General features: G+C 35.4%; 1 protein-coding gene across 2 annotated transcripts in view; it reads left to right on the top strand.

Moving 5' to 3' along the window:
* RBM44 (RNA binding motif protein 44) overlaps positions 1-21,278 on the top strand; it is a 50,125-nt gene that overhangs the window by 11,606 nt on the left and 17,241 nt on the right. Inside the window, exons 2-12 of one of the 2 annotated variants that reach the window (XM_004480301.4) lie at positions 8,098-8,191; positions 11,141-12,744; positions 13,043-13,101; positions 14,250-14,426; positions 14,826-15,009; positions 15,084-15,106; positions 15,242-15,323; positions 16,905-17,019; positions 17,726-17,854; positions 20,983-21,062; positions 21,175-21,245. In XM_004480301.4, the coding sequence (XP_004480358.2) occupies positions 8,119-8,191; positions 11,141-12,744; positions 13,043-13,101; positions 14,250-14,426; positions 14,826-15,009; positions 15,084-15,106; positions 15,242-15,323; positions 16,905-17,019; positions 17,726-17,854; positions 20,983-21,062; positions 21,175-21,245 (2,597 nt within the window). In that variant the 5' untranslated portion in view covers positions 8,098-8,118. Of the gene's footprint in view, positions 1-8,097; positions 8,192-11,140; positions 12,745-13,042; positions 13,102-14,249; positions 14,427-14,825; positions 15,010-15,083; positions 15,107-15,241; positions 15,324-16,904; positions 17,020-17,725; positions 17,855-20,979; positions 21,063-21,174; positions 21,246-21,278 lie in introns of both variants that reach the window. The other variant, XM_023585161.2, reaches the window with a different exon arrangement.

Here is a 21,278-nt window from a genome sequence, read left to right as displayed (position 1 = left end):
TGAATAGGCCTACTCCAAAAAAACATACCACTCAGAATGTCAAACATCAAAGATAAAGACATGAGATATGAAAACCAATGAATAAAATGGTGGAAGCAAATAATGCACTTATAGTAATATCATTGAATGCGAATGGATTAAACTTCTGTATTAGCCAAAGGGGTCCTGATGCGAAGTATCAAAAAACTGTTGGCTTTTATAAAGGATTTATTTGAGATAAAAGCTTACAGTTACAAGTACCTAAAGAGGCCAACTCAAGGTTGCTCTCTCACCACCAACATCAGTTACCTAATGTTGAAGCAAGATGGTCACTGATCTCTGCGATGGTTCGGGCTCTCCCTCTGGCCTTGTCTCTCAGGACTTCCTATCAGTCTCAGCTGTCTTCCCAACATCAGCTGTAAACTCTCAGGCAAATGGTCCATCTCTCCCTGAAGCTTTAGCTGTATGAGCCTTCTCCTTTCTGTCACATGGCAGACAGGACCAAAATGGCAAAGTTCTTTCCTCTGGCCTGGCATCTATGATAGCTGTAGCAGTTTGATATGGTTATAAATTCCAAAAATAGATATTGGATTATGTTTGTAATCTATTCTGTACCTGGACATGATTGAGTTATGATTAGGGTTTTGATTAGGCCACATCATTAGGGAGATTAAAGTCATGGCAAAGAACAGAGTTGAGGGTTCTTAATGTTAGAGTTCTGATGTTGGAGTTTGGTGCTGAAGTCTTAAGCTGGAGCCCCAGGAAGTCAGCACACAGAGGAAAGAGAAGCAGCCCTAAAAAGAGAGGATGTGAGCCAGGAGAAGAACACAGAGGAGTAGAGATGACTCTTAGACACAGCAGAAACCCCAGGGAGAGAGACAGAGCCATTCACCTGACTTTGAGGAGAGAGGCAGAGTCAAGAGAGCCTCATAGTCTACAGCTGACCTTGTGGTGAAAAGAGAGGAGCTGAACCCAGAGGAAACCAGGAAGCCTCAACTCTCACAGATGTTGGCAGCCATCTTGTTCCAACATGTGGAAATAGACTTTGGTGAGGGAAGTAACTTATGCTTTATGGCCTGGTATCTGTAAGTGCCTACCCTAAATAAATACCCTTTATAAAAACCAACCAATTTCTGGTATTTGGTATCAGCACCCCTTTGGCTGACTAATACAATGGCGCTCTCTTCCTGTGTCTACTTGAGTGAGTGTCCATTTATATTAGCTCACCAAGGGGGTGGTGACTCTGCTCTGAGTCACGCTCTACTGACATGCTCAAATCAAAACCTTAGTCTTAACAGGTAATTTAATCAAAGACATCTCAAGTGAATCTAATAAAATCCAAGGGGATCACACCCAGAGGAACAGACCAGTTTACAAACATAATTTTTCTCTTTTTTTGGGGAGTCATAAATAATATCAAACTGCCACAACTCCCTGATCAAAAGATAAAGGCTGACAGAATGGATTAAAAAGAGCCATCCATATGCTGCTTACAAGAGACTCATCTTAGACCCAGGGATACAAACTCACTGAAAGTGAAAGGCTAGAAAAAGATACTCTACACAAATACTTACCAAAGGGAGCAGGGGTAGCTATACTAATATTGGACAAAACAGTCTTTAAGTGCAAAAATATTTTAAGAGATACAGAAGGCCATTTTATATTAATAAAAGGGACAATCCATCAGAAAAAAATGACAGCCATAAATATCTGTGCACCTACTCAGGTGCTCCATAATACGTGAAGCACACTCTGGAAAAACTGAAGGGAGAAATAGATATCTCTACAATAATAGTTATAGTAATAGTCACATCATTAGATCGAACAACTGGACAGAAGTTCAGCAAGGAAACAGAGAACTTGAACAATGTGATAAATGAGCTAGACCTAACAGAAATGTAGAGAATGTTGCACTCATACTCAGTTGGTTATACATTCTTCTCAAGTGCCCATGGATCTTTCTCTAGGATAGACCACGTTAAGATACAGTGCAGCTCTCAATAAATATAAAAAGATTGAAATTATACAAAGCACCTTCTCAGATCATAATGGAATGGAAACTGGAAGTCAATAATAGGAAAGAGGTAAATATGTGGAGTCAAAGAAGAAATTGCAAGTGAATTAGTAAATATATTGAAACAAATGAAAATGAGAACACAACTTATCACAACTTGTGGGATACAGGAGAATTGTGGGAAGATGGTGACAGATGAACAGGCAGAGTTGAATGCTCTCACCAAAACAATGGAGAAAGAGCCAGAAGCTGTCTGAGGCACCTGCTTTGGGAGTCAGCAGACCAGGACAGTGCTATACAATTCCCAGAAGGGTGAGGGACAGAGAGATGAAGTCAAAATGACAAACGTGCATTACCAAGCCCCATGGTGTCTGGGAAGGGCTCCCCTCCCCCACCCCCAAGATATTAATATTAAGCTGGGGTAAAACTGGTTCACTGCAGCTGACTGAAAGGGGAACAGACATCTTCCTCCCTGTCAGCTCTTTGAAGGTAAAAGGGAAGAGAGGTTAGGGTGCTTTTCGTCAGTGGATTCAGCCAGTAGAGCCTGCGTTGAATCCCCCATCTAGAGATTCAAAAGAGGAACACAGGAAAGCTGATGAAACACTGCTGTGGAAAGCTGTGCTGACTAGCCTCATCTGCTGGCCTGTCTGGAAATTGCATTGACGTAAACTGTTCATGTTTTCTGTGTCCAACCTGTGGAAGAAACTCTATACCCCACGAGTGAGTCACTAGCCCAGTTTTGAAAACTTAAGCTGGGCAATTTTAAAGACTGAGAATAAGTTGATCCAAATATCAGACAAGAGCTGTGGGTAAAAAAGAATAATAAGAGAGAGGAATTAGCCATCAGAGTAATTCCCCAACATATTCAGATGCCTAGACATCAGCAAAATATTATGCCTTGTTAGGAAACAGACATGACCCAGTCAAAAGAATAAATCAGATATCCTGAAGAGATACAGGATTTAATACAATTACTCAGTGATAATCATGCAACTCTCCTGGATCACTTCAAAGAATTTAAAGAAAATATGACTAAAATAAAGGATATTAAGAAGACACTGGGGGAAGCAGATGTGGCTCAACTGATAGAGCATCCATCTACCATATGAAGGGTCTAGGGTTCAATCCCCAGGGCCTCCTGACCTGTGTGGTAAGCTGGCCCACGCACAGTGCTGCCATGTGCAAGGAGTGCTGTGCCACGCAGGGGTATCCTCACGTAGGGGTACCCCACGCGCAAGGAGTGCATCCTTCAAGGAGAGCTGCCCTGCACGGAAAAAGCGCAGCCAGTCCAGGAGTGGCATCGCACACATGGAGAGCTGACGCAGCAAGATTACGCAACAAAAAAGAGACGGTTTCCTAGTGCCACTGGGTAATTCAAGTGGAAGCAGAAGAACATGCAGAACAGTGAACACGCAGAAGAACAGCTAATAGACACAGACAGCAGACAGTGGGGAGGGGGAAAGGGGAGAGAGAAATAAAATAAATCTTTAAAAAATATATATACTGGGTGAACTACAGGGTAAATCATTATCCATGTGGTGCTGCAGTGCTCCAAAATATGTTCACCAAGTGTGATGAGTGTGCCTCAATGATGGGGGAGGTTGTTGGTGTGGTAGGAATGGGGTGGGGAGGTGGGGGGCATATGGGAAACTCATGTTGTTGTTTTTTTAAGGTTTATTTATTTATTTCCCCCCCCACCCCCACCCCAGTTGTCTGTTCTCTGTGTCTGTTTGCTGCATCTTTGTCCGCTTCTGTTGTCAGCAGCACAGGAATCTGTGTTTCTTTTTTTTTGTTGCGTCATCTTGTTGTGTCAGTTCTCTGTGTGTGTGGTGCCATTCCTGGGCAGGCTGCACTTTCTTTTGCGCTGGGCGGCTCTCCTTAGGGGTACACTCCTTACGTGTGGGGCTCCCCTACGCAGGGGACACTCCTGCCTGGCACAGCACTCCTTGTGCACATCAGCACTGCACATGGGCCAGCTCCACACGGCTCAGGGAGGTCCAGGGTTTGAACCGCAGACCTCCCATGTGGTAAACGGATGCCCTAACCACTGTCCGCCTAACCAAGTCCGCCGCCTCTTATTTTTTTTATTTTTTATTTTTTTATTCATTTTTTAAAAAATATTACATTCAAAAAATATGAAGTCCCATTCAACCCCACCGCCCCCATCCCCCACTCTTATATTTTTTTAATGTAACATTTTTTGAGATGTATATATCTTTATAAAAAACACAGTTTATAAAAAATTGTGGTGGGGGGATGGGGAGTGGGTTATATAGGAACCCCATATTTTTTTTTAATGTAAAGTTCTTTGTGATCTAGTAACTTTAATTTTAAAAGTATTAAAAAAAAAAAAAGACACTGGGAGAGCATCAACAACAATATGAAAGCCTACAAAGAAAAATAGCAGACCTGATGGGAATGAAAAACACGATGGATGAGATTAAAATTACATTAGAGATACATAAGAGCAAATTTGAATTGCTTGCAGACAGAATTAGTGATTTTGAAGACAGAACATCTGAACTGGAAAAGACAGGAGAACAGAAAGACTAGATAGAAAAAACAGAACAGTCTCAGTGAATTAAATGACAACGTGAAACACACAAACATTTGCATTATTGGTGTTCCAGAAAGAGAAGAGAATGGAAAAGGGGCAGAAAGAATATTTGAGGAAATAATGACTGAAAACTTTGAACACCTTTGAAGGACTTAAATATCAATATCCAGGAAGAACAGTGCACCCCAAACAGAATAAATCCAGTTCAGAGACACCTGCTATTTAGAATGGCAAATACCAGAGATAAAGAGAGGATTCTGAAAGCAGCAAGAGAAAAGCAAATACAAGGGAAACTCAATAAGATTAAGTACCTACCTTTTATCAGGAACCATGGAGGAGAGAAGAAAGTGGTATGATGTATTTAAGTACTGAAAGAGAAAAATTACCAGCCAAAAATTCTGTATCTAGCAAAGTTTGTCCTTCAAAAATGAGGATAAGTTCAGTCTTCACAAATAAACAAAAGCTGATAGGATATGTTAACAAAAGACCAGATGCAAGAGATAATAAGAGATGTTGCAGCCTGAAGGGAAAAAACAAGGGTGAGAGATTTGGAGAAGAGTTTAGAAAGGAAGATTATTTAGAAAGGGTAAGTTAAAGGATAAGAAGACAGGCAATAGAATGATATGACAACAGAGAGCCAAAGGACAAAATGGATGAAGTAAGTAATGCCTTTACAGTAATAACGCTGAATGTTAATGGCTTGAACTCCTCAGTCAAAAGATACAGACTAATAGAACATATATAAAATAAAAAAATATAAGCTATCTATATGTTGTCTACAAGAGACCCACCTCAGAGGTAAGGACATAACCAGATTAAAAATGAAAGGCTGGGAAAAGGTATTCCATGCAAATAGTAACCAAAAAAAGCTGGAATAGACCAGATAAATGTAAAATAACAATACTGCAGTATATGAACAATAATTACTCAGTGCAACTGGCAAATTGTTCCTGTGGTCAGTAATTTTTTTTCATTCAAAATAAACACTTGATTTTAATTGAGAAAGACTGGAGAAGAAATATATTTTTGGATATTTCATTTTTCTTTAACCCTTTCTTATACTTTTTAATTAAAATGATCTATCTGGGTCAATAATGATTTAGCATGGCTACTGTTGAACAAGATTTTGAGTTTTTCTGCCTCACGAAATTATGAGTTTGCAACTTGTTATCGTCTGTAATTCATTCCAAAAAGATGTGAAGAATTCCCAAATCTAAAAAGAATTATGGTCTAAATGGAAATTAAATAACTAAACCAATAATTTATTTCATGGATTTCATTCTTAGAGATTATTATATTCAGTAGTTAGAGCTATAATATAAAAATTAGAATTATGTTATAATTAATTTCTATTATATTTGAACTATTTACATTTGTAAATGTTACTATACTATTTTTTATAATTGATTATATATATATATATATATATATTTTTAGATTTATTTATTTATTTTTCTCCCCTCCCCCCCCCCCCACCCCGGTTGTCTGTTCTCTGTGTCTACTTGCTGGGCCGTCTTCTTTGTCCGCTTCTGTGGTCAGCGGCACAGAAATTATAATTGATTATATTAAATCTAACCTGGCCTTGCACTCTATTCTAAAATTTATAATTTCTTTTGATCTATTTTACAATTTTAGAATAAACAACTTTTTAACAGCTTTTTAAAAAACCATTGATTATACACTTTGGATAGATCATATGGTATGTGAATATATCTCAATAAAACTGCTTAATAAATAAGTAATTGTGCAAGAATAACCAGAAATAACTGTGTAGAGCAGGGGAAACAGATCGAGAGGTGAGGAATTTTCTTGTTTGTCTGTTTATTATTATTGAAATAAGAAAATGCTTTAATGATTGAAATGATAAATGCACATCTATGTAATTATACCAAATACCATTGATTGTGCACTTTGGATAAATTGTATGCTTTATTAATATGTATAAATAATATTGATTTGTTTAATTGGGACTGGGATACAGCAAAGGCAGTCTTGAGAGGGAAGTTTATAGTCCTAAATACCCATATTAGAAAAGAAGAGCTAAAATCAAAATTCTGCTGGAGAAACTAGAAAAAGAATGGTAAACCATTCCCAGAGCAAGTGGAAGGAAAGAAAGAATAAAGATTAGAGCAGAAATAAATGAAACTGAGAACAAAAAAAAACAATAGAGAAAATTATCAAAACCAAAAGCTGATTAATAGAGAAGATCAATAAAATTGACAAATCTCTTGCTAGACTAACAAAGAAAAGAAGAAGAAATAAATAAAATTATAAATGAAAGGGGTGAAGTTATGACTGACCCCTCAGAAAAATAATGTATCATAAGAGAATATTATGAGCAACTGTATGCCAACAAACTAGACAACCTAGATGAAATGGAAAAATTCCTAGAAATACACAAACAACCTACACTGACATTACAAGAAATATAAGAACTTAACAAACCAATCACATTTTAAAAATTGGCTCAGTTACCAAAAATCTCCCAAAAAAGAAAAGTCCAAGACCAGATTGCTTCACAGGTGAATTCTACCAAACATTTCAAGAATTGACACCAATCTTGTTTGAACTGTTTCAAAAAATTGAAAAGGAGGGAAAATTATCCAACAAATTTTTATGAAGCCAACATCACCCTAATACCAAAGCCAGATAAAGATACTACAAGAAAAGAAAATTACAGATCAGTCTCTCTAAGGAACATAGACACAAAAATTCTCAACAAAATACTTGCAAATAGAATCCAACAGCATATCAAAAGACTTATACATCATGACCAAGTGGGATTTATTACATGTGTGGAAGGGTGATTCAACATACGAAAATCAATGAGTGTAAATACATCACATTAACAAATTGAAGGATTAAGAACACACCATCATCTCAATGTAGAAAAGGCATTCGACAAAATCCAATGTCCTTTCTTGATAGAAACACTTCAAAAGATTGAAATAGAAGGAAAATTCCTCAATATGATAAAAGGCATTATATGAAAAACCCACAGCCAACATTGCAGTCAATGGGGAAAGGTTGAAAACTTTCCCTCTAAGATTGGGAACAAGACAAGGAAAAGGAACAAAAACAAACAGTCTTGTTTATTATTATTGTTGAAATAATGAAATGTTCTAATGATGATTGAAGTGATGAATGCACATCTATGTGATTATACCAGATACCATTAATTGTATACTTTGGATGAATTGTATACTTTATTAATATGATTTGTTTAACAAAAAAACTGCATGCCCTGACAATAACAACAAAAAAAATAAAGTCAGAGTCCTTGGTCCATCAGAGTCGGGGACCAGGTAAATTGTCCGTTCCAATAAGCTTAGTAAACCAAAGGGCTGTGCCCTAGAATTAAAGGTGAACTGCAAGTAAAGCAGCCATCTTCCCCCAGGTAGCCGAGAAAATTTCAACTCCTGGTTGGATTAAGGGGGGTTCCAGATTACTCATTCCCCATGGCACCTAGCAGAATAAAACAAAAATTCCCTCTGAAGGAAAATAACATCATTCTTGTGTTGAAGTTTTTTATCTATATCATATACAGTATTCAGCACATCGTTGGGTGATGCAGGTTGCTGCAGTGATGGAGAAGTCTTCTGGTAAAGGCTCCTTCAGAAATGGAGGAAACCTCCAGAAAGGTAAGGATCCAAGTCATTGCCTTTATTTTGGGTGGGGAGAGGTGCTGCACGTAATTGGGCTAGACAGTTCCCCTTCCATTGTTGGTAGTTTTAAGCCTTCTTCCCAGTTAGGTGGTAAGGCTCATTATACCTTTAACTTGACAAAATCCGGTGATTTTTACTTAATGTAGGTAGCCTAGACAGGACCTCTCGGGGGAATGGAAGAGTTAGAGAAGGAAAGTTGAGCAGGAAGGGAGTTTCTGTCCAGCCAGGCTTTCAAGAACTGCTGATCAACAAGTTTCTTTCAAGGTAATAAGTGAAGTGGAAAGCAGTTAGGTTGACTTCTGCCTCCCAACAATTTATATATTTCTTGTCTTCACAGATACCTGACGTTTCTTTGTCTGTAGTAGAAGTAAAAGAGAAAATAAGAAATAGCAAGAGCATAAAAAGCAAGATGCCTAAACTTTCCTAAGTATTTATAAATATATATGGTTTATACTATTCAGAGACATTCTAGATTAACACAAAAATCCCATTCTACATTGTTCATGAGACACAAAACAAAAAGGCAATGTTTAAAGTAAAAGGACGGGCAAGTTAAGGAACAAATGAACTTAAAATTTTGAAGTGTTAATAGAGTATAGTCAATACAGAAAGCGTTATGAGAAGATAAAGATCATTTTAAACTGATAAAGTTATATAATAAAGATATTAGCCATGAATCCTAGTGTACTAAACAATGTAATTTCTACTCATAAAATAAATGTCAGATATTTATGGAAAGGCTGCTGGAGATTGGACATAATTGGTCACGATTATCTCTTATTTCTAGTAAATCCCAATAAGATTTGTTCTTGAATTTGAAAAAAAAAATTTTTTAATGAACTTTAAAAAAATTCATCTGGAGGAGAAAATGTGAAAAAATATGTAACTAAGAAAAATATATAAAAAAGAAATGAAACAAATTTAATCTAGATATTAAAACATCCTCTAATGCTATAAAAAAGCAGTATGATATTGTACAAATGAAAGTTGGTTAATAAAACAGAATTACTAGAAATAGACTCTTAGAAAAATATAAACAGAAACAATTAGGACTTTTGAATATGATAAAAATGCCATTTCAAATCACACAGAAAATCATGGATTATTCAACAAATGGTGTTAGGACAACTGGCTATCCATTTTGGGGAAGAATGGTCACATTTCTTTGCCATGTTAGAAAGAAAAATAATTTCAATGTAGAGTAAAAAGGCTACATGTTTTTAAAAATGTACACAAAGAAATAATAGAAAAATACTTTCATAATCATGTGGTAGGGAAGACCGAAGACACAAAACCCAGAAATCATAAAAGGAAAGACTATCCCATTTAACAAATAATTGTTTAAAATGTAGGTATGCAAGATAGTTTTTTATTTAAGTTAAAATAATTAGCAATAAACTAGGTAAATTTCCTTTATGTTTAAATATTTTAAAAAAAGGATTGGTACCCACAATATAAAAGAACTCCTACAAATCTCTAAGAAAAACACAATCCGTGAGTTTATAATCGAACCTGACACTGCTCTCCTTAGCTCCAACTCCTTATCTATACAGTCCACTAGACATTTACATCTGAATGTTTATTACTAACTTCAGATTCCACTCGCCAGTATACGAACTTATTCTTTTCCTCCCCTTATTTTCTGTCTTCACCCTTTAAATCTGCTTTTTTTCATAGAGTCCCCATCTCTCTAGCTCTGAATATTACCATTCAACTCTGGTACCAAGTTATAAATCTTAGCATTATCTGAGTGATGTTTAAGCAGTTGGTGGCTAACTGGTGAGTCATAGAATCCGTTTAGCCGATTGTGATCCACTTTTTTCTCTTAGGAAATTAAGTAGAAAATACCAGAGTACATTGGACATGGAGTAATTACATTTTATAAAAGTTTGGTTTTACTTATATGCACTCACACACACGAATATGTATACTGGGTCATGATATAAAAAGCATTTCTTATTGTTGTCTCTGTAAAAAAATATTTGAAAGCCACTAATCTCACTCTCCCTCTTCTAGCATTTCTAAATGACTGCCAAGTCTTGTCAGTTATGGATCTTTTGGGTGGTGGTGGGGTATATGCGGACCTCATATTTTTTAATGTAATATTAAAAAAAATGAATTAAAAAAGTTATGGATCTTTTATACCAGTCCTTCCCTCTCCAGCCCCACTTCTACACACTTGGCCTTGCTTGCCTCGAGTCTCCTTTCAGACCTTTATTCTTACTGTAGCCAGAGCTATCTAAAACTCAATTCCAGTCACAGGACTGCCCTTTGGAGAAGCCTTCAGTGATCCTCCATTGCCCTAGAATAAAAGCCAGCAACCTAACTCGTGCCTTTCTGTTCACATATTCTGTCACTCCATTTAAGCTGCCTTAAAATTTCCTGAAAATGTCCTTTTCTTTCATCCAGCTAATTTCACATGTGCTATTCGATTTGCCTAATTTTCCAAACACTTTTAGAATGTAAAGTTTTCTTTGAACCCTAATTCTTCTTTCTTCCCAAGCATTTACTTAGTCCATCAACATGACTGAGCGCTTTTCTTTAACTATATGAATTTATGTGTGTTTCTCTGTTACCTGAAGAAAGCCATAAGTATTTGGGGGCAACACCCATGTCTTCTTTTCCTTTGTTTCTGCAATGCCTATGGCTAGTGCTAGGAGGCACCCAAAGATTTTTTAAATACTTTTATGAAAAATAAAGTTTCTTATTAGACTTGTCTACAAATCAAGTGGCTGCCTTACAAATAGAAGCCACCGAAAGAGTGCTGAAGAATCTTAAGTACCATCATGAACATCTGTCATGGATAATGAGAAAAGTATTCCTGCACTGGGGAAGAGCTTGGACCAAATCATGCCTTAAGTCTTATCTAGGGTTTATTTCTATAATTTCCTGTTGTTAACATTTTATCCTTTTCTTTTTGATCAGATGAGCCTTCTAATCCTAAGAAAGAAAATATATTATCTTACAGTGGTTGTACTGAAGCCAAATTGACTGCTCCTAAAGGTGACTGGGATTCCTTGTCATTAGAACAAAGCATTAATGACAAAGCAACCAACAATATTGATAAAATAGATTTATTAGAACCATCTTTTTCAGCAAGTCAAGATACTAACATAGAGAATACCCACTCTCTGTCAAGTGAGTTTGAAGACAGTATTGACTATGCTTTTTTGAATGAAACATACTCTGTACATTATGCAGAGTCAGAAGTAAAGAACAACAGTCCTATTCATTCAAATTCAAAATTACAACCTGAAATGCAGAAAAGAGGGGAAGTATTTTTTGATATTTTGGAGCATCAAGGTAATAAAACTAGCGGCTTGGAAAGACTCTACAAGATTTCAGATGATGATTATAAAGAAACTGCTGAAGACATGCAAAAGTATGATATAGATGAAGACTCACAGCAGGAATATCACAGTGCAGAAGAACAAGAATATTTCAGTAACCATTTATCTTTTGACCATACAAAAACATGTATATCTAATCCTGAAGTTGTTGAATTAAGAAATTCAGGTTATGAAGTTAAATATAGCAATCTAGAAGATAATCATGTTAAATCGAAAAGTGGTTCTATCATCTCTTTGGATTCAATCGATGTTTATGGACAAGAAGATTCACTTGATAACTCTAAATTTCAGAATTCTATGATGTTAAGAGAATATCATGAACTAAAGCAAGAAAAATGTAAGGAACAAGAGACTAGTTTAATGTACCACACAGTAGTTGATGAAATTTTACTACAGAGTAGTTCTCTTGAAAACCAGAAATCTCAGTCAAAGAGAAAGTTTTTGAACCCTCAAAAAGCATTTAAAACTAAAACTTGTACTGATAAAATGAAGAATCAGATAACTGAAAATAAAGATTTTTGTGGAAATACAATTGTTGGGAACAGTGTGTTAGAGCAGTTGGCAAATCCTAGTGCATTATCACATGACAAATCTTTAGAGAGATTACTCCAACCCTGTGAAGATTGTCAAGCTTCCTCGACTTCTGTTTTTGATGATTCAGTACTTTCTGCCTCTGGATATTCACATTTTAAAGTCCTACAAAACACCCTTGACCAAGCCTTAGATTTTTCTGTTTCTCTACCAAAGATTGTGGTCAAAGATAATCAGGCAACAGAAGACAACATCTCCCTGAAAGTGATTAATAGCAGTACTACAGATAAAGCATGCTTCCATGATATGGAAAAGAAAAGTCCTAAACTGGTGACAGATGTAGCATGTTGCACAGTTACAGTTAACCAGACAGTGGATGTTAGCACCGATTTTAGAGCTTGTTTCACAACCAGCAGGGCAACAAGTGCAAGCAGTTCTGTAGTATCTACATCAAGCAATACAGAGATAACAATGATGAATAAAAAACGGCCTGGTGAATGGCAAAGTGAGAAACAAAGAAGTGTGGCTTGTAATACAGATTGGTCATACAATCAGGGTTGTGTGGATACACAGATGGCTACGACAGAAGAACTGGGAAAATCCCTCTCAGTTGACAGCTTAAAACCTAATGGAAATTTCTTAAATAAGGTAACACCAATTTGATGAATAATTACATTTTATTTGACTTTATAAAGAGGAAGTGTTTGCTAATATAAATGCTTTGGGTCATTAAATTATAATACAGGTTCCCAGGTTTTTTTTGTGGGAAAATCCTTAATGAAGGGAAAGGGTGAATAGATTGCCACTAGCTCTGTCATTCTCTGGTGACAGTTATTGCCACAAAGTCAATTACAAGTTGGGTTTATGCTTTGTCAGTTTGGGACTCCAAATATAAGATGTGTTATATGTCATAAATTTCTAATTTAATTTTAAATAATATTTTCAGGAGTCCCTGGAATTAGGAAAAACATTTGAAAACGCAGACATAGAGAAAAATTCTGAGAGGTATGTCATATATATAAGAACACAGATACACACACAGGGGAAAACCAAAATAATATTTGCTTTTTGTCTGGCTTACTTAGGCATATAGAATAAAAGGATCTAGAAGATCATCTGCTTCAACCATTTGCCTTCAAATAAATAAATATTAAAACAACAAAGAATGTTGAAGCTCTTCACTTACTCAGAGTTCAGTCTCAGTAATTCCTTCAGAAACTTGTGATATTTTATCTTATTTAGCCCACTCCATACTGCTTTGATTACTCCATCGTCTTTAATTTGATCCCCCTATAGACTAAACAAAAATAGTACCTTTGGAAAATGTCATATATTTGAAGACTTAAATAGCTACTTGTACTGTGGTATTTGATTTTTAGTTCATTGTATAATTTATTTTGCATTTATTAATACCCTAATTCAGAACACAATAGAGAACCAGGAGTAGGGTGGGAGTGGGGGCAGAGGACAGGTGTCTAAGAAGCTGTATTAATTATTATTTAAGGTCATTTATATTTTCTTCACTCATTCTTCTAACTACTTTAATCTGGTATCTCAACCCAGAAAATTAAATAGAAGAGTTGGTTTCTAGAGGTTAACGCATTGAGGACAGCTGGAAGTGGCAACTGGTAGCAAAGATCTTCAAACACTATTAACACCCAAAAACGTGGTGACTTGGGTGTTTTTGTTGTAATAGCCCAGCAAAATATTTGCTTATAAAAATGACCCTTAATTATTAAGAAAAATATGTTATTTTCTATGAAAAATATAAGGTATTATATAAGAACACTTTCCATCCACAATGCTTACAGCTTTGAAAAATCTTAGCCAAAGATTGATTCAGGTAGGAAATTCCTTGATTCTGTATAAATGAAGTCATTATTTTCTATTGAAATCCTTTTTTTGTAAAAGAACACCCAAGATCTTATTAAAAAGTATGGGATTTGAGAATTGTTTACTTCCTTCTAGAAAGAATATATTCTTTGACACTTGAAGCCCTTGTTTTCTAATGTGTTTCTACAGTTCCACCTTAAGTTGAAATTGATTTAAACTTGACAGGGAAATGTGAGGAATTTAAAATCTGTTTCTAGAGATAAGTTATTAACATAGAAAAGTGTTTGGAATCTTAACTAATCCTATCTTTTCTTTCAAAGAGAATTTCAAGTTTCTAAAGAGATGGAGAAGAATTTCCCATCCAAGTGCTGCCAGAAAATAATGCAGAGGGCCGTGAAAGCAGAGCTGCACCTTCTAAATGTTCACTATCAGATGTGTCATCGCCATTGTTGTGCTATATATAAACTTGTAATGGAAAATAGGGAAGGATCAAATAGGTGCTTATTAATTTTAAATCCAGATCTTCGTAGATACTTAGCATTAGCTTTAAGTTTATTCTAGAAAATTTCTTGAATTTTAATTTTTGTAGGGCAAAATGAAGGGTAGATTGTAATTAGGTTTGTTAGCTAGCCCAGAGATAATGGACTTTAAAATATAATACACTTGAATTCCATGGAAAAGCAGCAATGTGTGGTTGAGATGAAGAATTCAGTAAAAAGATAGATTTGATGTTGAAGGGTTTTGTATGACATTCTGCCGCATGTTCTCTGGTATTTAAAAGAAAAAAAATTAAAGATCCTGGTAGAATTAGAGCTAAATGTATACTATAACGTTAGTGTGAAATGAATGACAGTGGGCTTAAATCATTTAACTTTATGAACTTAATATTTGAACAGGAGTTTATCAAGTAGTTCTGCTAAAAAGGAATTAGGATCTGCACTACTGTCTGTTTTGGAAGACTTAAAAGTTAGATATGTGAGTTTGAAAGAAAAAATAAACAAAGGCATACAACTTGAAGAGCTGCCACCACTGTCAGTGGAATCAAAGTTATTATGTGCCTTCTCTACTTTTGCTTCAAAGGTATGTATGTATGTTTTAGGAATAAAATTTTAATTAGAAAACATTTTAAAGGTTTTTCTTTTCTCTTTTCCCAGTTAATGAAAGAAGAATCACCTGTGTAAGTTATAGATTTCATCTCATTTAGAATTCATTAGATCTCAAAAATTACTTAATTCATTTGACTTTAAGTTTTCTGTTTTGGTCCTTTCTCTGGACATTGGTAATTTCTTTAACTATATGTTTACCTGTTTAGCTTTTCAGGAGCAGATTCTGAACAAGATAACCAAAGTACATGTGATGGTGTTTCTTCGAGCCTAAAAAAGACACTCTCTCAAGTACGATTTTTCAAAAGTAGTTCAGCAGTGTAAATCTTTACTTTTATAGATTAAGCAAAGTAGACCACAGTTTTCAGAAATGTTCACCTCCTTCCTTTCATTCAGTAGGCTTACTTTGTGAAATTACCATTTGAGGGCTGTAATTGATTAAAAGTAACATAATGGTGTATTCAGGTCCAGTCGTAATAAAACACATGTCAGTAGAATATGTTGAATAGTGTGATCGTATAATTTATCAAAAGGAGACTTTTGATACTGATACTAATAATTCCATGACAGTAGGTATTAACAGACTTGTCCCAGGAAAACCAGTGTGTGTGGCTACCATCATATTGAGCCAGTGTGGTTAAAGGGCATACTGTTCACTTTCATCCCATGAGGTGGGATACAGTAATATTCCTTTCATTTTAGACAGGGGAAGGCTCTCAGTCCTCCTTGATGAAAATAGTTCTAAAATGCCTTTCATTGGTTTTCTCAGTGTCTCTTTCTCCCTCAAAGAAATGTTTGTCAGATGACATAGTCTGTGTAAGAGCACTCTGCAAAAGGTGACGTGATACAGAAACAAGTTATCTGCCATTATTGAGCAAGGAAATGGGAGAGGAAAGCTGAAGCTAACTTTCTGGCTTTGGTCTTAACCCTGAAACTTCATTATTTGGGTAGTCTTTATATCATTCATTACAAAGCAAAAAGTGAAATAACTTTATTAATTTATGTTCCTTTCTATTAACTCAACTGATTAAATTACTTCCGCAAATTATTCCAATTTCAAATTTTACGTTTATTTCAAATTTTTTAAATGGTTTGCTTAAACAACTTTTCAGGTTAATAATATGATATTCTAGAGGGTTTTTTCCACATTGTTGTAATGGTAGCAATTTTTTATCTAGGGAGAACAATAAATTCTCAAAAGTACAAGATAAAGATATAACATTTCTTATAATTTTAGTTTTGATTATAAAACTATTTCAAATTACATTTTAATACCTATCTCATTGAGTTACAGTAACTGGTTATATATGGTAGTTATATATGGCATAGTGTACTATTTAAAACTTTAGTCATTTATGTACCATAAATGTATCATTAGTTACTTTGTGTTGTTCTTTAAGCAATTCTTTTTTTTTTAAACTTAAGTGTAAAGAGTAACTGTCACTATTACGTATGGAAAAGAAGTATTACTTCCCACAACTAAAAGGTATCTATAAGCATACACTAAATTAATTATATAATTATTATAAGCTAATATAAAATATTTAAATACGTAACTCCAAAAATTACCTCAAGTACTTCTAGTCTGTGTATTCTATGCTTTCCAAAAAAATGGTGGTGTTAGTACTTGGTAAACTGTACACAGATTGCCTGGGTTCTCTCCTAAACTTGTTGACTGTGTGACATGAAACAACAAGTTACTTAGATTCAGTTTTCTTGATTCTAAAGTGGGTTTGATAATAGTTTTTCTCTCCTAGTCCTCTTTGTTGCGAGGGCTAAATAATGCCACTGAAGAGTGCCTGTCACATAGCAAGAGTGCAGTGACTGTTAGCCATTATTTATTATTGTCCTTTTTATTATTTTAATCCTCAGATGGTTTTATTTTCTGACAATTATCATCCCAAACAAGATCCATCACCTAAGAATGATGATTTAAATAATGGTGATATAAATGTAGACTTTAGTCAACTGAAACTTGATGATAAAGGTCAGTATAAAAACATACTGTCTTGTGTAATTGCAAGGAAACAAGTAATAAGGTTTAAAATATCCCTAATGCTCATATTAAATAAATCATTTAATTGACTAAATGTCATCATTCTTTATGTTTTTATTACTTTTCTTTGACAACTTTAAGGTTACTTAAATATTTGGTAACACCAAGTAATAATATAGACTTTTTTTCTCCTGCATCATGTTTTCTAATCTGAAAATTGTTCCTTATGTCTAATTTGTGTCTCTGTAAGCTGTGTACATTTATTTTTTGCTTTAGTCCTCTATGAAAAGAGATTTTGATCATTCCAAAAATGATCATTAATTCAATTTTTAATGAAAGCAGTAGCCCTGTTTAATCACTTATAGCTTTTTATTATTACTCTTTGTATAAAGATAATATAAGTCTCTTCTTCAAAAAAGGACAATTTATAAATCAGGTAAGTAAGATTTTTAATAAATTGGGAATCAGTGTTAAAGGAAAACTGGGAAGCAGATCATTCAGACCAAAAAGTAGTTTTTATTCAGGGACTGCTGAAAATCTTTATGCTTGGTTTTCTCATTTTTCTAATCTTTATTTTTCAGATGTATAAAAAAACTAATTGTGGTCACCAAACTGATTCATCCATGTTTTTTTAGATAACTTCTCAGAGGGTTAAACATGATACACAGTTCATAGCTAATTGTGTTCAATTTTTTAGACTGTAAAGTTTATCAAGAAATAAGTGAAGACTGGTTTGATGCAAAAGAGAACCTTACAGGAGTTGACTCCTCAGGAACACAAGAGAATCAAGTAGAACAAGACAGAAGGAATCCGAAGTTGACACTAGGTGGGTTTCATAGGAATTTACTGAGAAATCCTAACCTAGTTTATTTGTAAATTAATACTTATCTTTTGTGTTATTTGGGAGGGCTGTGCTGTTTTAATATTTTATGCCTGTTTGTGGCTTTTTTTATAAATATAAAAAATGAGAACACTGACCATGCAGAGGTTAATTTTTTAAAGAGTAATTCAGTTGAAGATATTCATTTCTCTTTCAGAAAATTTCTGCTAAACTTTTAGCTTATATCCCTGATCTAGTTAGTAGGCCCAGCATCCTGAGCCTCCTCTAGGCCAGCATCTGGATCCTTGAGGGCAGCCTGTTCTTTTGAACCCCTGTTAGGTGCTTTCCAGGATCTGGGCACACAATGAATAAAAGCTGCCCAGTCTCCATCAATCAGCCAGGAATAATCTATCAGACAGGCATTAAAGTTGAAAACTATTCATTTTCGCTCACTTCAATAATTTAGTCCACTTTAGAAATGTTTTCATCTTTGGATAGATCTTAATTGTGTATAATAGTCTTGAAATTTTGGGGGGAATCTGTGATTATTGCCCTACTGTCATTTCTACTATTTGTGCTACCTTCTTTTCTTTTCTTTTAATATACCTCTTTTATTTTCCAAAATGGCACTGTTTTTTTCCCCTTGATAATGCTTAAGATTTTTAAACAAAATTGAAAAGTTAAGAAAATTAAAATCGGGAAATGGACTTTGGCCCAGTGGTTAGTCCATCTACCACATGGGAGGCCCACGGTTCAAACCCTGAGCCTCCATGACCCGTGTGGAGCTGGCCCATGCGCAGTGCTGATGTGCGCAAGGAGTGCTGTGCCACACGGGTGTCCCCCGCGAAGGGGAGCCCCACGCGCAAGGAGTGCACCCGTAAGGAGAGCTGCCCAGCGTGAAAGAAAGTGCAGCCTGCCCAGGAATGGCGCCACCCACACTTCCCATGCCGCTGACGACAACAGAAGCGGACAAAGAAACAAGACGCAGCAAAAAGACACAGAAAACAGACAACCGGGGGAGGGGAGGGGAATTAAATAAATAAAAATAAAATCTTTAAAAAAAAAGAAAAAGAAAATTAAAATCACCTGAAGTTTCTCTACCCTGTGTTACCCACTATTAAAATTTTAATGACCATTATTTTATGCATTTCTTTATACAAATACAATTCAAAATAAATGGCAAAGTAGTTTTACTTATTTAACTACTTGTTTCTTTCCTTGATTGTTTTCTTCCATATTACTTATCACATGCTATATATTTTCTTTGACTGCCTGCCCACACTTGAATTTTAGCCCAGTGGGGTCAGAGAGATTTTGCATGTTTTGTTCACTGCCTATGCCCAGTGTCATACAGCATCCACCCACCAAGTATTCAATAAATACTTTGTTTTGAACTGGTGAAAGGTGAAGTGATAGAACATACATCTTCTGATTCTTTATTCATGACCTTTTTCTGCTATACTATAGCTCTTTACTGCCTCCTCATACTGTTGTAAAAATATCAGTTATAAAGATAAATTCTTTTACTATTTTCTCTTATCAAATACATTATAGTCCAAAGAGATTAACAAGTGAAAGGAAATAAGTTAATGAAGGATGGGCAGATATTATTGCCTAGAAATGAATAACTTTGCCTGAATTCCAGCACTGCCACTTGCTAGATTTGTGACCTAAACTCCTGAGACCTCATGTCCTCATCTAAAAGATGGAAATGATAATACCTACCTCTGGAGTAGCTGGGAGAATTACATGAGACAGTGCTTATAAAGTGCTTGACACACTGCCCGAACATGGGAAGCGCTCAGTAAATGTTAGGCTGTTCTCATTCTCCTATTTTTTTTTTTTTAAGATTTATTTTATTTATTTATTTGTTTCTCTCCCCTTCCCTGCCCTCCCCCCCCCACTTGTCTGCTCTCTGTGTCCATTCACTGTGTGTTCCTCTATGTCTGTATTCTTGTCTGCAGCACCTGGAATCTGCCTCTTTTTGTTATGTCATCTTGCTGCATCAGTTCTCCGTGTGTGCGGCGCCATTCCTGGGCAGGCTGCACTTTTTTTGCGCTGGCCGGCTCTCCTTACAGGGCTAACTCCTTGCGCCTGGGGCTCCCCTACGCAGGGGACACCCCTGCGTGGTATGGCACTCCTTGCGCGCATCAGCACTGCGCATGGGCCAGCTTATCAAACAGGTCAGGAGGCCCTGGGTTTGAACCTTGGACCTCCCATGTGGTAGGCAGATGTCTTATTTGTTGGGCCAAATCCGCTTCTCTATTATCATTATTTAATGGAAAATAAAATATGCAACTATTCCATTATTATATAAAAAGTACAAAGCATATAAATAAAAGTTACTCTCACAATTCATTCAAGAAATATTTATTAAGAACCTATGTGCCGTGTTTAGATACTGATGATAATGTAGAAAGGATCTCCATTCCATGAATTCGCCTTTCTGATTTCAGACCAGATTCTCTGCTTCAAAATAGAAATCACAAAAATGCAAGAAAGAAATTATAATCTTAAAATTTGTGGTTTCTAAAATAGTGATGCCTGAATCAAGTTACCTGCCACCCCTTTTTTGCTCCTTGCGTGCCATTACCATTAGCTAGAGTGGTCAAGCTACATAGATGTTGTTGACATTTGTCTGATTTTTCTTAGTATGATGTTTTCCCAGAAAAGGAAGGTACGTAAAGAGAACCCCCAGATCATTAGCTATAGCCAACACTATCAGCATTAGCTCCAGTTAGGAGCCTTTATGTACCCAGTATGCTAGATAGCCTTTCTCTAAACCAGAGACACAGGGAAAATATTCTTCTTTCTTATGATAGAAGTGATCCTTTTTCAGGTGTTCTTGATCCATTTTCGAGCCACAAGGGACTTAATATCAACAAATCCAACCTCTTTATTTTAAAGATGATATGATTAGGCCTCAGATATTCTGAAACTATACCTTAGGCTCCCAGTCTTTGGGCTAGTGCTAATAATTGCTATAACTTTATAATAAGTTTTGTGTTTTTTTTTTGACAGTAAAGACAAATGAAATATATAACAATTTTCATGCTTTCTCTTAAAAATATCAGTACAATTTGGAAGCATAGTGATCATTTTCTGTTGTTTTTATTATGTTTTTCTACCAGCAGAAATGAAGAATTTTGAATCCTTACAAAGAGATAAAGGTTATTTGATACACATTGGTGGTCTCTGTTCCTCAGTATCTGAGGTATGCCAGGATTTCCTTTTTGAGCTTTGTTTTTGAACCTGTTAATTGTTCCTGTTTTGATCATTTGTTGTTTTTTTCTGCCTTTAACATACTTGGGTTTCTATTCTTTTAGGCTGATTTAAGGTCTCATTTCCAAAAATACCAAGTTTCTGAAATTTCAATTTATGATTCTTCTAATTACAGGTATGTAATTAGGTACAGGTATGTTTCCAAAAT

This window comes from Dasypus novemcinctus, chromosome 7 (genome assembly GCF_030445035.2).
Source record: "Dasypus novemcinctus isolate mDasNov1 chromosome 7, mDasNov1.1.hap2, whole genome shotgun sequence".
NCBI lineage: Eukaryota > Metazoa > Chordata > Mammalia > Cingulata > Dasypodidae > Dasypus > Dasypus novemcinctus.
The sequence above is the reverse complement of the archived record's forward strand: the minus strand, read 5'-3'. Positions and strand labels throughout refer to the sequence as shown.